Source organism: Rhinolophus ferrumequinum, chromosome 10 (assembly GCF_004115265.2).
Source record: "Rhinolophus ferrumequinum isolate MPI-CBG mRhiFer1 chromosome 10, mRhiFer1_v1.p, whole genome shotgun sequence".
NCBI lineage: Eukaryota > Metazoa > Chordata > Mammalia > Chiroptera > Rhinolophidae > Rhinolophus > Rhinolophus ferrumequinum.
The window spans coordinates 18162319-18178824 of NC_046293.1; the positions used below are offsets into that span (position 1 = coordinate 18162319).

Below are 16506 nucleotides of genomic sequence, written 5' to 3' on the forward strand. Positions count from 1 at the left end.
TTGCTAGAAATAGTGCTATCAAGTTGTTTAAAGACGGTAACTTAGCACAATGAATGAGAGAATCAAACCACCCAAGTTGGAATTTTGCCTCCGCCACTTACTGACTGCCATGTCCCTGGACAAGTTACCTAACCTTTTCTGTGCCTTAGTTTCCCCAACATAAAATAAGGGTAACAGCATGGGGATATTATGGGAATTAAATAAGATAACGAATGCAAATAGCTTAATGGTGCTTGAGGTTGGAAATATGGTCGAGTGCTTAATAATTGTAGCTATAATTTTATTATTGTCACATATTTAATTCCTCTGTATACAGACAGCACTACAGTTATTCCAGGTCACTGATTTTGCTCCATTACCTTTTAATATTTTAAAATTACCTGTCCATCTCCCCACCATACCAATGTGTCCCAGCATTTAAATACCACATCTATATAAGTGAAACATAATCATGCATAAAGGGGGAAAGAGCTGCTTAGGTTTTAAAAGGGAGATAAAAGAAGGTTAAAATTACTTGGGAAAATAATCAAACACATCAGCAAATCATCACTTTGCAAATTCTAAAAGAGAATAAAGGACATATTCTGTGACTAATGACATTTCTCTAGCACTATACGATGGGCCTAACAGATAAAGGAAGAACAAGAGAAGAAATAGTTTAGATTTCAGAAGGCTTCTAATTCTATTTTATATGGCACAGTCAATTAAAGTGGGATGACTTGATTTATACCCTCTAAGCTTTACAGTTTCAAATTCAAAAAATTACCATCAATGCTTCAGTTTCAGTTTACTGTGATCTTGACCCTTAAATTATCGTCTTAAGCCTGGTGCCACTTAATACTTTTATTATTGGCCTCTAAAAGGGAATGGAAAATAATATTCATTAATTATGAGTGGATAAAAGATAAGGTCAAAATGAAATTGATCTACAAGAGAAACATCGAAAACAATCAGAAGGAAAGAGAAACCATGCACATACAAGGTGTAGGTGAGCAGCTCCTATGTCAGTCCAGCATCATGAAACGCCGTCTTACCGGTATCCGGCACCAGTTAACTGGGAAACTGTCTAATGGTGACAGTGACAGCAAGAAATTATTCAGAAGATATGTATTTTCAGGCTTTTGTACTCTTCTGAATTTTGTCTGTGATGATGGTGACAACAAAAATGATCACTACTTATTACTGAGCACCTACTATGTGCCAAAAAATCATATTGAGCATTTTACATGAATGAATTTATTTAATTGTCATAACAATGCTTGCATAGGGTTGCCAGATATAACACATAAAAATACAGAGTGCCCAGTCAAATTTGAATGTCAAGTAAATAACTAGTAATTTTTTGTTCTAAGTGTGATCCATGCAATATTGGGTACATACTTCTAGCAAAAAGTACTCATTCTGAAATGTAACTGTGAGTTCTGTATTTCATCTGGCAACTCCAACACCATGAGACAGGTGTTAACACCCTCCTTTAGCTGATGAGGAAACTGAGATGCAGAGAAATTAAGTCATTTGGTCAATTCTATACAGGTGTCAGGTAACATACTCGTATCTGGGTTTAAAATACCTAACAACAAAGCTTGCATTCCTAACCAGCAAATGCACTGTCTCTATTATTAAGCTCTTTCCTATACCTGGATGGCCAGCCCTCCCATCCTCCTGCTGACCGACTGGATGACCTTCAAAGTCCGATTTGTAAACCATATGCTTCTTGAGTCGGTCTTAAATTTTCCCCAGTAAGAATGTTCCCATAAATTTATCTGTATTTAGGTTGGTGCAAAAGTAATTGCGGTTTTTGCAATTGTTTGTAATCTTTTAAACCACAATTACTTTTGTACCAACCTTTCCAGCCCTTAATACAGTTTGACTGTCATTATAGCAGGTTAAGTACAGATTCCTGCAGTGGGCATTCTTCCATGCGTATTTATTTCCCTATTATCACCTCTATTTCCTTTTGGGGAAGTATCTTTCCCTTACTGTGTGCAACCTGGCTGGAAGGAGAAATCAAGGGGTACTACCCTCCTATTATAAAAGCTAAAGGAGGGATCTCTTTCTGCCCCATCCTCTCTCATCACCCTCTACCCAATCAATAGAAAGGTGCATGGCCAGTAGGACTTCTCTCCCAGGTCTTCAAAACTTGAGCCAAATAACGCAACCCCTATCCCCCCCCCAAAAAAGGTAAAAATTCATTTATTCAGGATAGTGAAACATTTTTTTCCAAGGCTGATTCTCCAGGCTTTCCTACTATATCGTTCCAATTTAACTTCCTTCTTTGTTTGGATTAAATGATTGGTGTCATTTATTTACAACCAAAGAACATCGACTGATCACCTCTTTGGACATGACTGTGAGCTCCCTGAGGTTTGTGTGTAACACAGTTCTACACCATTCCAGCCCCGAGGAGGAATCTTTCAAATAAATAACTGTTAGCACATAGTAGACACTCAGAAATGATTGTAAACTCAAAGAGAAATACATGAACCCAAATTCTTCAAGGCTGATGGCACAGAAGACCTACACGACTCTCTTGCTCTTTCTTTTCATACTTAACAACCAGTGAGTGGGCTTTTAGAAAGCGCTTTGGGAATTGGGGTTATTAACTCTGTAAAAAGTAGATGGATGACTTAATAGGCCTCAATATGACTAAAATGTCCACGCTGCTTCTAAGGTCTATGACTCACTACAAATGAGGAACTCACTTTGAGAGCTCTTCTATAATCTCTCAATAGAGCTATGATGCATTAGTATAAGTACACTAAAAATAAAAGGAGGAAGTTGAAGTCACATGTATCTTGCAGAATGAGTTTTAAATACGTATTTTTTTTAAACAAAGCTTTCTAGTCATAATCTGTTTAACATAATTTTACTTAATTATAATTCTGTGCTAAATAACTGGCTTTATATGTTCACCCGAAAGCCAATGTAAATGGGGTTCAAGAATCTATGATAAAATTATGGATAGATAAGTGCAGCAATGTGCTTTTAAGATAAGAGCAGTGACTAAATTTTCCCACGCTGATGTTACACTATTGGGAAATACTTCAGTAACATTTCTTTAAATTGTATTATATTAACATCAGTATAAGATGTCCATTAAAGGCTGACTCAGCTCTGCCTGGGTCATATGTAACCCTGGGTGATACGCAATTCTGTGCACTGTATTTTCAAAGAAGCCATCACACAATAAGACTCTTTGTAAGAGCAGAGTGGGTAAGATAGTAAAGAATCTGAAAACCATGTCACTGAAGGAAGCACTAAAGAGACTAGGAAGTGCTTCAGTTGACAAATAGCTCAAGATGAGTTTTTGAACAACTAAAAGATCATCATTTGAAAGGATTCGATTTACTCTGTGTAACTTCAGAAGGTAAACCTATATCCAATGGATGGAATAGAGTCGACAAACAACAAATAATCATTTAGTAAGAATTTACTCTAAATAATGCATGGGGTCAGGGGAGATGAAGGATACAAAGATAGACTAAATACCGTTGCTGCCTTCCAGGAGAATTATAAATTCTAAAAAGAGGTGAACTTTAATAAGTCTTCCAAGTTCTGTGGAAGTACTACAAAGTGGAAGATCAATTCTGACCAGTGGGATCTAGAAAGGCTTTGGGGAAAAAGTGGAATTTGGGGTAAATTTTGAGGAATGAGATAAGCTAGAGATTTATGGGGGAGGGCATTCCAAAAAGAGGGAGGAGCTTGAGCAATGACAGAAAAATGGAAGAGCAAAAGCCAACTTGAGAAATAGTGAAGAGCTATGGATGGTTCTAGTAGAATAGGCAGGTTATGGAGTATAAAAGGAGATAAGCCAGGACAAAAAGGGAGAGGTAAATTGTACAGGGCTCACAAGGCTGCACTTTCTTTTGGTTAATCATGAGATTTTTAAGCAGAAAAGGAGTAATATGAATCATCTTCTTTGGAGAACTTTGGCGTGGTCTGTAAAAATAATCACTGAAGGCAATTCCCCAACATACAAAACCCTTCCACTGAACCCTCCAGAACTGTCTTGCCATCATTAGTCTTTTCTCATTGCTCCCTTCTTCTTCTTGCTCTAATAAAAGCCTGGTTCTTCCCAGAGGTCACTATTTCCCTGTGGCTCTTTCATATGCGACAGTTTTTCTCCTACAGCCCTGACACCAACAGATCTGGAGAAGACCAGACCTTGAGTTGTTTTTTTCATTATTGAGGAATAACTGATATATAGCAGTATATTAGGTTCAGGTATACAACATCATGATTTGACATTCGTACATGTTAAAAAATGATCACCACAATAAACCTAGTTAGCATCTGTCACCACACATAGTTACAATTTTTGTTCTCGTGATGAGACCGTATAAGACTTCCTTGAGTCTTAATTGTTATTCCCTTTTCCCTAAACACACCCAGCCTTACAGCTCATCTTGTTATACTATATCACCTTCTATCCTTTACCAGTGAGTTCTCCTGCTGCCCCAGGTCATGCTCCCTCATTTCTTGATGAGGTTAACTGCTGGCTATTATCACTCATCCAAACACTATTCAATTCTTGACAACTACATCCTCTATGTGGATGACCCTTCCCAAACCCTGGCTTCTCAGTCCCTCAGAATTCTTTCCTCCAATGATCCTGCCCTTCAGCCTGTCAGAGTCGCTCATTTTACACCCTACGGTAGACTGGTTTATTACTAATAACAGCACCTCCTCCCTCCATAGTAGCAGTGCCATGAATTCCATTCTCTCAGAACAACCTTTGATCTTTCCATTTCTTCCTCCCATTACCCCACCTCCACACCCTTTCAACCCATCTGGGACCGCCAACCAACTGATCAACTTTCCACTCTTCCTCACCCCTTAATGGTTTCACTCCCTTTTCAGCAAGCTTAGATCACATCATCAATTGTTCTAATCATTCTTTCCCATGCATCTTTGACACCCTCTCTCTTTTCCTAATTCTTTGGCAAATGCGCAACCCTGAGTAAATCTAACTCCCCATCTATTCTATGTCTTCACTCACGTGGTTAAACATGCTTAAAGAAAAACACATAACCATGGTGATTAGTCCTACTTTAATTTCAAGACCATACATCTCCGTGGCCTTTTAACATGGCTGGCAATCCCATTCCCCTATCCAGCAAATTATCATACCATAGCTCTTTCTCTCTCTCCCACTTTCTCTACCCTTCTCTGGCTCTATTCTCATTCTCAGCGATGTCCTTCCTTCCCACATTACAGATAAAACTGAAACAACGGGAAAAGAAATTCATAGATCCTCATCACACAGCCACCATCCACATATTCTCTCATTCCACCTGTTATCACGGATGAAGTATTCATGATTCCATTGTGCCCAGTTCTCAGCTCTCTCACTGACAGCCACATCATGAATTCTCCCCTCTCTCGAACATCATGAATTATCTGCTGGAGATTTGCTATTTTGAAAAGAAACTCTTTCTTGACCTTACTTCTCCTCCAGCGGCTCCCCTATTTCACTATCCTTTGAGGCAACACTGCTCAAAAAAAGTCATCTGTATTCACAGTATCCAATTCATATCTTTCCATTCTCAGATCTGCTTCAGTCAGGGTGTCATCCCTACCACTTCACCAAAACTGTTCTTATCAAAATCATCATTGATCTTCACTTTACTAAAATCAGTGGCCAATTCTTAGACCTTGACTGACTTGATTTTCAGCGACATTTAAGCTAGATAACCACTCCTCTCTTCTTGATAAACTTTCTTTACCTAACTTTCAAGACACGTAATTTCTGGCTTCTTTCCAACCTTCGGCATTCTTTCTTGGTCTTCTTTGCTGCTGGTTCATGTTCTCTTTTACCTTTACTATCGGAGTGTCCCAGATTTCAGCTCTTAATCCTCTCCCCTTCTCTATCTTTACTTCTTCTTTTTGTCATCTCTTTTCACCTCACTGCTTTAAACACCATTTATATGTCAACAACAATTAATTGTGTATCTCCTCCCGAGACCAGTCTCTTAAACTCCAGACATGTTTATCCCACCATCCATATGATCTTGCCAGTTCTCAATATTATCATGTTCACAGTCAGACTTCTGATCTTGGCCCCACGTATGCCTTAAAACCCACCAAATCTGGTTCCCCTGCAGCCTTCTCCATGTCAGTTAATATCAGTCCAATTTACTCAAACCGAAAACCTAGAGTCATCCTTATCTCTCCTTTCTCACTTACACCACACCCAACCCTTTGAGAAAACCTGTTGGTCTAGCTTTAAAATACTTCCAGAATCCAAACTGTCACCACCACTCTGCACACGTCCTCATCCCCTAGTCAGAGTCACTATCACCTCTCAACTGGATTGTTATGGTGGCCTCCTATTTGACCTTTCTCCTTTCACCATCTCTATCTGTAGTCTATTCTCAAACAATAGCCAAAGTAACTGTTAAAATATAAGTCAGATCATGGAACTGTTCTGCTCAAAACCCTGTAAGTGCTCCCAGTTCACACGGGATTCAAAGTCCTTACAACGGCCCATAAGGCCCTGCCCCATCTGATCCCGCTGATATTCCCCTCATTCCAGGCTCAGGCCTCTGTGTTGTTCCTCAAACTTCCAGACTCATCCCTATCCTAGGGCCTGTCTTCTGGCCATCCCTCTGCTGGAATGAACTTGCCTATCTACATGGCATTCTCGGCTCCTTCTAGCCTTTGAACACACATCTCCTCCACAGTGTGGCCTATCCTGACCATCTCATTTAAAATTGCAACAGACAATCCAACCACCAGATTCCCTACTTTTTCTTTTACCCATAATACTTACCTCTTCTTAAACACTATATAACCCATCGGCTCATTATGTTTATGTGTTTGTCTTCTCCCCCAGCTAGTATGTGAACTCTCTGAGGGCAGGGACCTTTGTCTGTTTCCTTCATAGATGTATCCAAGTATTTGAAGAATGCCTGGCAACCTAATACACACTCAATAAATATCGGGGGAGCCAAAAAATGTGTACAAGTGGACACTTTGGTCAACATTGCTCAAGCAGGAGTTCGTCATAATCAGAAGTGTCTGGACACTGATGGTAACCACTTTGAGCAACTCTTCTAATTGCAGAAATCAAACATGACTTGTAGTCATCTCTTTTTATCGGTATATATTGAATACTACAATTTTAATAGTTTTTCTTTTCTTAAAATGTGTATACATTTTTTTGGCACCCTCTGTATACGAAAGAAAACTATTAGAAAACTATTTGAATATGTCAGTGAAACCCCAATAAAACTGGAAAGAATTTTTTTAAAGAAAGTTATTGTAGTAGTCTGAAAAACTGCTAATGAAAGTTCAGTTTAGTCCCACCCTACAAATATTTACTGGAGATACAAATATGAATGATCTAGAATTCCTGTCCTTGATAACCTTATGGTGGCGAGATGGACAGATAATTTTAAACTATAGAAAGATTAATAGAGTAAAACAAGTGCATCCTAGAAACAGCAACATGAGCAAAGATTGGGAGACACGAAACAGCACCATGTGTATAGACAGCTGAAAGCAAGTCAATCTGATTAACCATCTGATTAGTCCAATTAACGGTCTAGTTGATGTGCTAGAGTGCAGTCTCCAGTTACTCAATGAACACTAATCTAGGAATTGCTATGAAAGGGTCTTGTGGATGTGATTCAAGTCCATAATCAGTCAAAATCAAGGAAGATTATCCCTGATCATCTGGGCAGGACTGAGTCAATCAGTTAAAAGGCCTTACAAGCAAAGCAGTGGCCTCCCTGAAGAAGAAGAATTTCCACCTTCAGAGAGCAGCCTCAGCTGTGTCCAAGAGTTCCAGACTGCCCATCCTGATGGCCTACTCTATGGATCTCAGACGTGCCTGGACAGGCCTCAATCATGGAAGCCAAGTCCTTGGAACAAAGCTCTAACATATATCTTCTACTGGTTCTGCTTTCCTGGTTGTACCCTGACTGGGTACACTAGAGTATAAAGTTTAAGGCAGAAGACAGCAAATAACGAAGGTTAAGGACGAGTACGGGTAAATCTTGAAGGACATTTCTTCTGCTAAGAGGTTTGAACTTGACCCTATAACCAGCCGGACAAGCAAGGTGAATGACATGATCAGGGTGAAGATGAATGCTTCTGGATTTAGTGTAAAGGAAACAGTCGGACAGGAGGAACATGCTGGGAGGAAGAAGAAGAGAGAGATGCTAGAGATGGGAAACCAGGCAAGTTACATGTGAAAGAAGTAAGAGTAGAACCAAGAATGAAGACTGTCACAGAAGCCAGGGAACATTGTTTTGGGAAGAAATGGTGGTCCACCCTGGTCTGGTGCATCAGAAACGTCTGCCACTCACCACATTGTGACACAAGGAGGTCACTAAGGTCCTCAGAAATAGCTGTGATGGAGTGGAGGAGCTAGAAACCAGGATCTGTGAGGTTGAAAAGTGGCTGGAAAGGGAGAGAGAAGAGGAAACAAGAGGAGGTAATTCTTTGAGATGTTTGACTTGGGCGGGGGTTGGGTGGTGGCAGAGAAGAGCAAAGGATAGGGTGTAAAACGAAGATGATGAGAACGGGAGAAGCTCAAGCCTTTTTCATAGTAAGGGATGGGGAACAGATGAGAATGAGGGGACGCATTCTCCTGAGCAAGGCTCGAGAGGGGAGGCTGGCCAAGGCCAAAGCCGAAGCCTTGTTCAGGGACACGAGAAAGACTATCATCTTCTAAACACTGAAGGGAAGGATGGGCGCAAACAGAGACACATTTAGAGATGGAGTATAAGGGATCTGCAGTAATGTATGTCCCATGGCCCCAGGCTTTCTCAGGGAGGTTAGGAAATAAGGTTATCAACTGAGAAAGAGGATGGTGTGACAAGGTTGGAGACAGAGGCTTGGCTTTAGTTAGAGCTGGGTGGCCACCTGCCAGGACATTACACAGAGGAACCAGTCATTACTAAATGACTTCTGAATTCCCTCAAAGTTCAATGTTTCTGTGATTCCGATGGACAGAAAAGTTGTCTTGTTCACTGATGTCTCCTCGGCACCCAAAATAATGCCTGGGATGTAGCAGGCACTCAATAAATGTGTTGAATAAATGAATGAATGCCTAAATGAATTTCTCATCCAAACCAACAAATAGAACCTTTTAGTTGGAATTATCTGCTTTGATATAGATGCATTTTAACATGTTTCATATGTTAAAATGCTTCCCAGAGCCTTGAAACTCAATATAACTTCAGTCTTCTCCCCTAATCTTAGGTGGATGCAGACAAGTAAAATCAGGTATCTTAGGCTTCAAAGTGGGCATTTCTGGCTTCACTTTTTCCCCGGGCTACCCTAGAATAAATTATCAAGAAAATAGCCAAATCTCTCTTTGGTTTTATTATACAATAAGCTTTTTTGAATTGAGCAAGTTTATTTACTCAGATTTTTATTTATTTAGATTCTACCATTGTAGGTACAATGCAGCCTGAAACTTTTCCGTTACTTCAAGCTCGCTCTTCTCTTATTGGTCTCGGGTACATTTTCCACTGATTGAAGTGAAGAGGGGGGAAAAAACCCAACAAGACTCTTACAAAGTAAGCATAACTGGGAGAATGGTATAATGAGATAATAAAAATATAACTAATGCAGGCTGTGTTAGTGTTGAACTTGCCCCAATGCATTACCTGGATGGAAGGCTTTGGTTCCAAAAGAGCTTGCCTCCATCTTTATTGGCCTTCTACCTGGTGGGAGTGAGGAATGCCTGACCACAGGCAGGCGACGACGTGACCCTGGGCGGCTTGCCACACTTCGCCGTTGATGGATTTGCAAACGCTTTTCAGCCCCATGAATAGATAAACTTAAACCTGGAATGAGAAAGAGCATCATTATATTGGAAAAATCAGTTCAGAAAGGCTAAAATGTCAGATTACTTTCTGGCATGAATTCCACAAAGTACAAGCAAATATATTTCAAATTCTTAAGGTATGCTAGTGATGATACCAACTGAATTGTGATACCAACTGATTTGCACATCACATTATTTTCTTGAACATTGTTTTATTCAAAAGTCGATATCCTCGGTTATCATGAAATGAGCTTTATGAACAAGGATCCAATAAAATCAATTATTAAAATTCTTTCCCAAATCTTGGAAAAATACGTACATATCTGGCATGCTATTGTCACAAGCAATGAGGGTTAGGAAGGGTTGCTGGGGTATGTAGAATTTCAATAAAAATCAAGGAACTTTCTCCACGGGATTCATGTAGAGGCCAGAGTTGAGACTGAACGCGGATTTACACATCTGATAACCTTAGAATTACGTACCTTTTAAGAGCTATTTTCCGGGAAAATTTAAAACATGTCAAAAGCAAAAAGAATACTACTGAACCCTATGTACCCACCACCCAGCTTCAATAAATATCAAGATTTTTCCATAAAGCTGAAAAAAAAAAGATTTTTCCAATCTTGTTTTATCTATCCCTTTGTTATTGGTTTGTTTTTCAGGTGCTAGCGTAGTTTAAAGCAAACCCCAGATATCATGGCAATCTCATCAAAAACCATACTGACTGTATCAATTTCATCGATTAAATCAATGTGGGTCACATCTATTGATACATATGAAATACATTACATTCTAAGTTCAAAAGACTTTTTTTTTTACAAAAACACTGATCAACATTGGAAATTGCTAACATATCAATTCATTGCTCAGAAAATTGATAAATAACAGGGAAAAAATCAAGCATTTGTCCTGCCTTTCCTTTATTCACCATATTTCAAGCTAATCAAATAGCTGATAAGAGAAAGTTTTTCACTACAGAAGAATTCCAGCTAAGAAATTACTGATGGAAAAGAGAATTAGAATATCATTTTAGAAGCCTCAGTAAAATATATGAAAAATGATGTGATTTGTCCAAAGAAGCACTGTGAGGACAGAGCTGGAATTCCAACTCGAGGGTGACTGTCTCCAGATCTGTTCTTTAAAAAAACCAAGGAAAAATGTTGGCCTTACTTACTGCAGACCAGCCCAGGCAAATGAATCGGTCAGGAATCAGGCCATGTGATGGGGAAAGCTAAACGTCATCACAGAATTTTTTATTAAGAGAAAAATCTTTTGAAATGTGAAGGTAGAAATTTAGAGTTACAAGTTACTTTAGTGGTTAGTTAATTAATCTGGTGCCTTACGCAGATGAGGAAACTGAGCCTGGCAGGGTTTGCGTATTTACGACTGGTTTACACATTACCAATACCGGAAGGCTACAGTGAGAAGTCTACTAATAACCCAGCCATGAGGAAGGAAAAAAAAAAAAGCCTACTCGGAGGTAAACTGTAAATCAGCAATCATCGGTCATGTCAAAAGTGTAAAGAGTTAACTTAAATTTCTCCAACGGGGGAGAAAGGATATGACCTGGACCAATTTATAAATTCTAACAACTTTTAAGAAAGGATAACTTGAATTACAGTGAGGTTTGGTCAGTCAAGGAAGCATAAAAACAAACAAACAAAACGAGTAAAATGGAGACACACATGGGCAATGACCATCCAGGCAACAGCCTCAAAGTTCAAGAGTTCCAAGTGCACGGTCAGATAGTCCCAACACACAATTTTACTCTCCGTTATCCACTTAACTGCCCTCGCTCTGACAGCGCTCATCAGACAGCCTGTGAATTAGGACTTGGCTTCCAGTGCAGGGAAGGAGTGGTCCCGTCTGCCTGGCAGCCTGGGTGTTCAGTGTGGGCTAATCAGCTGCTGTCCCGGGTTTCACACATCTACCTTCTCATGAATTGCTTACTATGAGTCTGCCCCTGATGTGGTTTCTAGGTCTATTATACTATGAGCCTGAGCCTCGGTCCTGTGAATTTCACCCGGGGAAGGTCTGTCATGCTGGGTTGCCCGTTGGGAGACAGCCTGGCAGCCTTCCCTTGGCAATGCATGCCCTGCTCGGATGCTCAGGCGCCTGGGAAAGTGTGTGCCCTGGACTCCTGGTGTCTATGGGCAGGACTAGCATCACAGCACCAACCTGGCATTCTTCCACCCCTCCCCTGTGTGCTCCCCACTACCCCTGTGTGCTCCACAGTTCCGTAGAGGTGAAAAGTGAACATCTGTGGAACCATCAAAATTCCAGAAAAAGACAGCTTTTCGGGTGACACATGAAAGGGCTGGGACAGGTGTTTTAAGTCAACATCAGACAGAACCTCAGTCTCAGTCTGAGAATGTGAGATAGATGGCTCTCCCCAAAACACTGCTTCCTGTCCCTTTCGCAGAGAACCATTAAGCTGAAGGGACCAGGACTGCGAGTCAGTGTGGCACTTTTGGGTCTTATGTAACTCCCCTCAAAGCAGCACCAAATGACAGAAATGAGAATAAAAATTACACAGTGGGTATAAATGGCATAGGTGCTTGAAATTGTTGAATCGCTTGTCTTAAAAAATATGATAATGGAGATCATGGGGAAAGTGTTAAAAATAAAGAAGAATTCACGAGTATTACCAGAAGATAGATGAGGCGGTTGAGAGGAATATATTACAGGGGAATTTGGGAGGAACCCCTAATACCTGAGCAAATCCATCGAGGTCCTCCAAGAATTGAGAGTTCTCAGAGGTACAGATAAAGGACCTGGCCCACCAGAGCTCTCCGCATACCACAGCCAAGTCCATGGAGGAGAGAGATGTATAAACAAATCGTACACAAGACAGAAAATATACTCCAGATATATGAAAAGGTTAACGTTTATAAAAGACGCAGCAATCATATCTTCAGAAATGAACTATCAGCCAATAAATTGCATCATATCATTTGTTCTTAATTATTTTAGAAAAAAAAAAAACGTGGACACTGGTTATCTCCTAAATGCCAGGCACTGTGTTGAGATATCAATTGGGATCACATTAACACCTCAGCACCACCCGAAAAGAGATAACTGGTAATTACATTTTACAGATGGGAACCCAAAGGCTCAAGAGGGGAAGGTACTGGTCCAAGGTCACACAACAACTAATGAACTGGCATCTTAACCGTGCTCTTTTCCACTAAGCCATGTAGCCCAATGAATTAAATAGCAGAACGTAGGCTAATTGAAGTCTGTAGTGGTTCTGAATAATTTAACAAAGTAGGGCTGGAAAGGTCTATAATCTATCAAGGTGAGGTTGGAAGATAGAGCATGGGTCCTTTGACCCAACCCTTCCAGAGCTGTCATTTCCAGTACCCCCCACCTTTTCCATCCAGGCTGAACTGTACTCCAGGTTCCTGACCAGCTATCACACTTCTCAGTCACTAAGAACGGCACCCTCCCTTGAGGCCCTTCCAGCGCCTCGGGCTCACAGCCAACACTCCAGTCTCTATCCTGCAGTTCGCCCTTGTCATGCAATGCCCTGGTACTGTCATTCACCTACCAGCACATGGATGTCCCACTTCTCCAACGAGCTCAAGGGTCTCCAAGGAGGAGGATCATATCATATCCTTCTCTGATGCCTTCCTGGGCTCTGAACAAAGTACATTCTGTACAAAGATGTGGAATGACAGTCCCCCATTCAGCCCCTGAACGTGGCATCTACACGGTGCAAAGACTCCTTGGGCACAGGCAGGGTACAGAGTCAAGAGCCAGCCAAGGAAAATGACAACGAGCATTTAGTGCTTCCTGTTTCGTTATACCTTCGCCATCTTTCCTAGACTCCTTGAGGCCTGACGTGGCTGCCTCCCTCAGCTTCAGCAGGCAGCTCTCCAACTGAGCTGAGAAGATGGAGTCCAGGTGATGTAAATTTTCCAATCTCCCCTCCATCTTACCCCAAAATATCTTTAAAAAGTAATTTTTCCTCTGGAAATGTGTCATCTCTCTTATTTGATAAAAGGTCCAAAGTCAGACCTTGAGAAACACATATCCTTAGGGATGAGAGCAAAGTGTGGTGTGTGGTTAAAATGTGGGTGCTGGAGTCAGAGTTTCTGTGTTCAAATTTTGGCTATACCATTTACTACCTGTTTTACCTAGTGCATGCTACTTAATCTTTTTGTGCCTCAGTTGCCTCACCTGTAAAATGAGTTTATACTTTTACAGTTTATACTTCATAGAGTTGTTGTGAGAATGAATGAATACTCTAAAGGTCTCACGGCAGTGCCTAGAATACAGCAGTTGCTTGGGTGACAAGTTGGTTGTCATCATTACCTTCTATCATATCAATGACTTCCCCTCACTCTTCATTCTCACACCTCTTAAGCCATAGCATTTACCACCATTACTTATGCTCATCTGCTTTAAAACTCTTTGCTTCTCTTGTTCCCAGTGATGGGGTATTTGTTTCCTAGGGCTGCTGTGAAAAATTACCACACTCTGGTGGCCTGAAACAACAGAAATTTATTATCTCACAGTTTTGGGGCTAGGAGTCTGAAATCAAGGTATCAGGGGGGCTGTGCTCCTTCCAGAAGCTCTGCGGGTGGAATCTGTTCCTTGCCTCTTTCGGTGCTGGCATTCCTTAGTGTCCTTTGCTTTGTAGCCACATCACTCCAATCTCTTTCTCCATAGTCATATCATCTCCTCCTCTGTGTTGGTATCACGTCTCCCTCTGCTTCTCTTATAAAGACACTTATGATGGCATTTTAGGGGCCACATCGATCATACAGGATAACCTCTTCATCGCAAAATCCTTGACATAATCCCATCTGCACACTCTTTCCAAATAAGGTTGCATTATGGGTTCTGGGGATTATTAGGACATGCACATATATTTGGGAGCCATTGTCAGCCTACTGTAGTGGGCAAGGTCTTTTCCCAAGGTTTCGACTTTGGCTTTCCATTCTCTGCATCATCTCCCCATGTCTCCTTTGTGTGGTCAGCTCCCAAAGTCACTCCTGCTTTTCTCTGCCTCCTAAATTGCAAACCCACCTTTCCTACTTGGTCTGAGTTTTCTCCTGAGAAATTCAGTGAGTCCACAGAAACACAATAAATGTGTAACATTCTGACAACAGAAAACAAAGCTCAGATTTCTTCTAAACTCCTCATATATGTTCTTTATTTCTCAGAAATTCTATCTAAAATATAAGTGTTTTTTTAATAAGATGAAATAGTGCCATTTGAGACAACATGAATGGATCTTGAGATTATTATGCTAAGTGAAATATATCAGACAGAAAAAGTCGAGAACCATATGATTCCACTGAATACGTGGTACATAAAACTGAAAACAACAAAAGAACAAGACAAACAAATGAAGAAACAAAAACTCATAAACACAGACAATAGTTTAGTGGTAACCAGAGGGTAAGCGGGGAGGAGGGTGGTAGAAGAAGGTAAAAGGGATCAAAAATATGGTGATGGAAAGAGAACTGACTCTGGGTGGTGAACACACAATGTCATATATAGATGATGTATTATAGAATTGTACACCTGAAATCTATGTAACTTTACCAACAATTGTCACCCCAATAAACTTTAATTTAAAAGTAAAATAAATCCGCCGGTCCTCTTTCTCTCTGGCTCAGATCCAAGGTGCACGAGTTTTGGCTGCATCACCCAGAAGATGTGTGCCTGTGCAAAAGTGATTTGCTTTCATTTAAATGTCATTCCTGTGATTCAGCAGAGCTGTCTGCCACAGAAACATGTGTAGTTCTGTCAATGTTTTACAACTTGCAGCAACAACGTCTATGTGTTGCATCGCTCTCCTTGTCAATTCCTAGATAAATAACTTTTCAAACCACTGAAAAACTATGTTTTGAATGTCACCAACATTAGCAACAAATGAGACTCGCCTTTTCCTCATTAAGAAAAAAAGTCATCTGTGGAATGGGCTATTTATTTCTAGTTATCTCTTTTTCTCCACTTGAGCTACATAGTGGAGACAAATCCAGCACTTCTTCCCAGAGCACTTGAGAGAATGGAGGTGAAAATTCTCCGAGCTACTCAGTCTGGATTTTTTTTCCCAACCTTTCTGGAGTTTTTCTAATATCCTCTCTTATTTGGCTCCAAAAAAACACTTTACAAAATATTTACAAAAGTATACTGATACCCTCTCATATCTGGAGCAAAAAGACTCAAACACACAGGAGTGCACATATCAAAGGATGCGCCCCACTTGTTATTAGCTTAGGTGTATTCATTAACTTTGGTAGATTCCCATAACTGGGGGCAAAATTTGTGCCACCTCAGTCCGGTGAGCTCAGGTGGACAACAGAGCAAACAGATTCTGAGGAGCTTCGAGTCTCAGAAATGGTGGTAACCAAGCAAGGTTGCACTGCAGGGAGCAGTCACAGAAGCTGAGATGAAATCCACAGAGGACCTCAGTGGAGGCCTGAAGCTAGGACACTGCTTAGTCCCGGCAGGCCTGATGAGAGGATTTGCTACAACCCAACCTTCCTCCATCACACCAGGTCCTTGGGTGCGTCTTGCCTCCCTCTATTTGGTCTTCCTGCATTGTGACAGGCTATTTGATGGATTGGCGTCGGGGAGTTACACAAATCTGACAACACTAACATAACACATCAAAACCGGGAAGAACTTCCTGCCAAGTAGCTGTTATTTGTAATTTTGTGACAGTTGTCAGTCTAAAGCCACCTTGGCATTCAAGCATTTTGAAAAGA

At 40.7% G+C, this 16506-nt stretch overlaps 1 protein-coding gene across 2 annotated transcripts in view; it reads right to left on the reverse strand.

Annotated features, from left to right (window-relative positions):
- ANO4 (anoctamin 4) overlaps positions 1 to 16506 on the reverse strand; it is a 301071-nt gene that overhangs the window by 191781 nt on the left and 92784 nt on the right. For both annotated transcript variants that reach the window (XM_033116152.1, XM_033116154.1), the window contains exon 2: positions 9621 to 9800. In XM_033116152.1, coding sequence (XP_032972043.1) covers positions 9621 to 9660 — 40 coding nt within the window. In that variant the 5' untranslated portion in view covers positions 9661 to 9800. The remainder of the gene's footprint in view (positions 1 to 9620; positions 9801 to 16506) is intronic.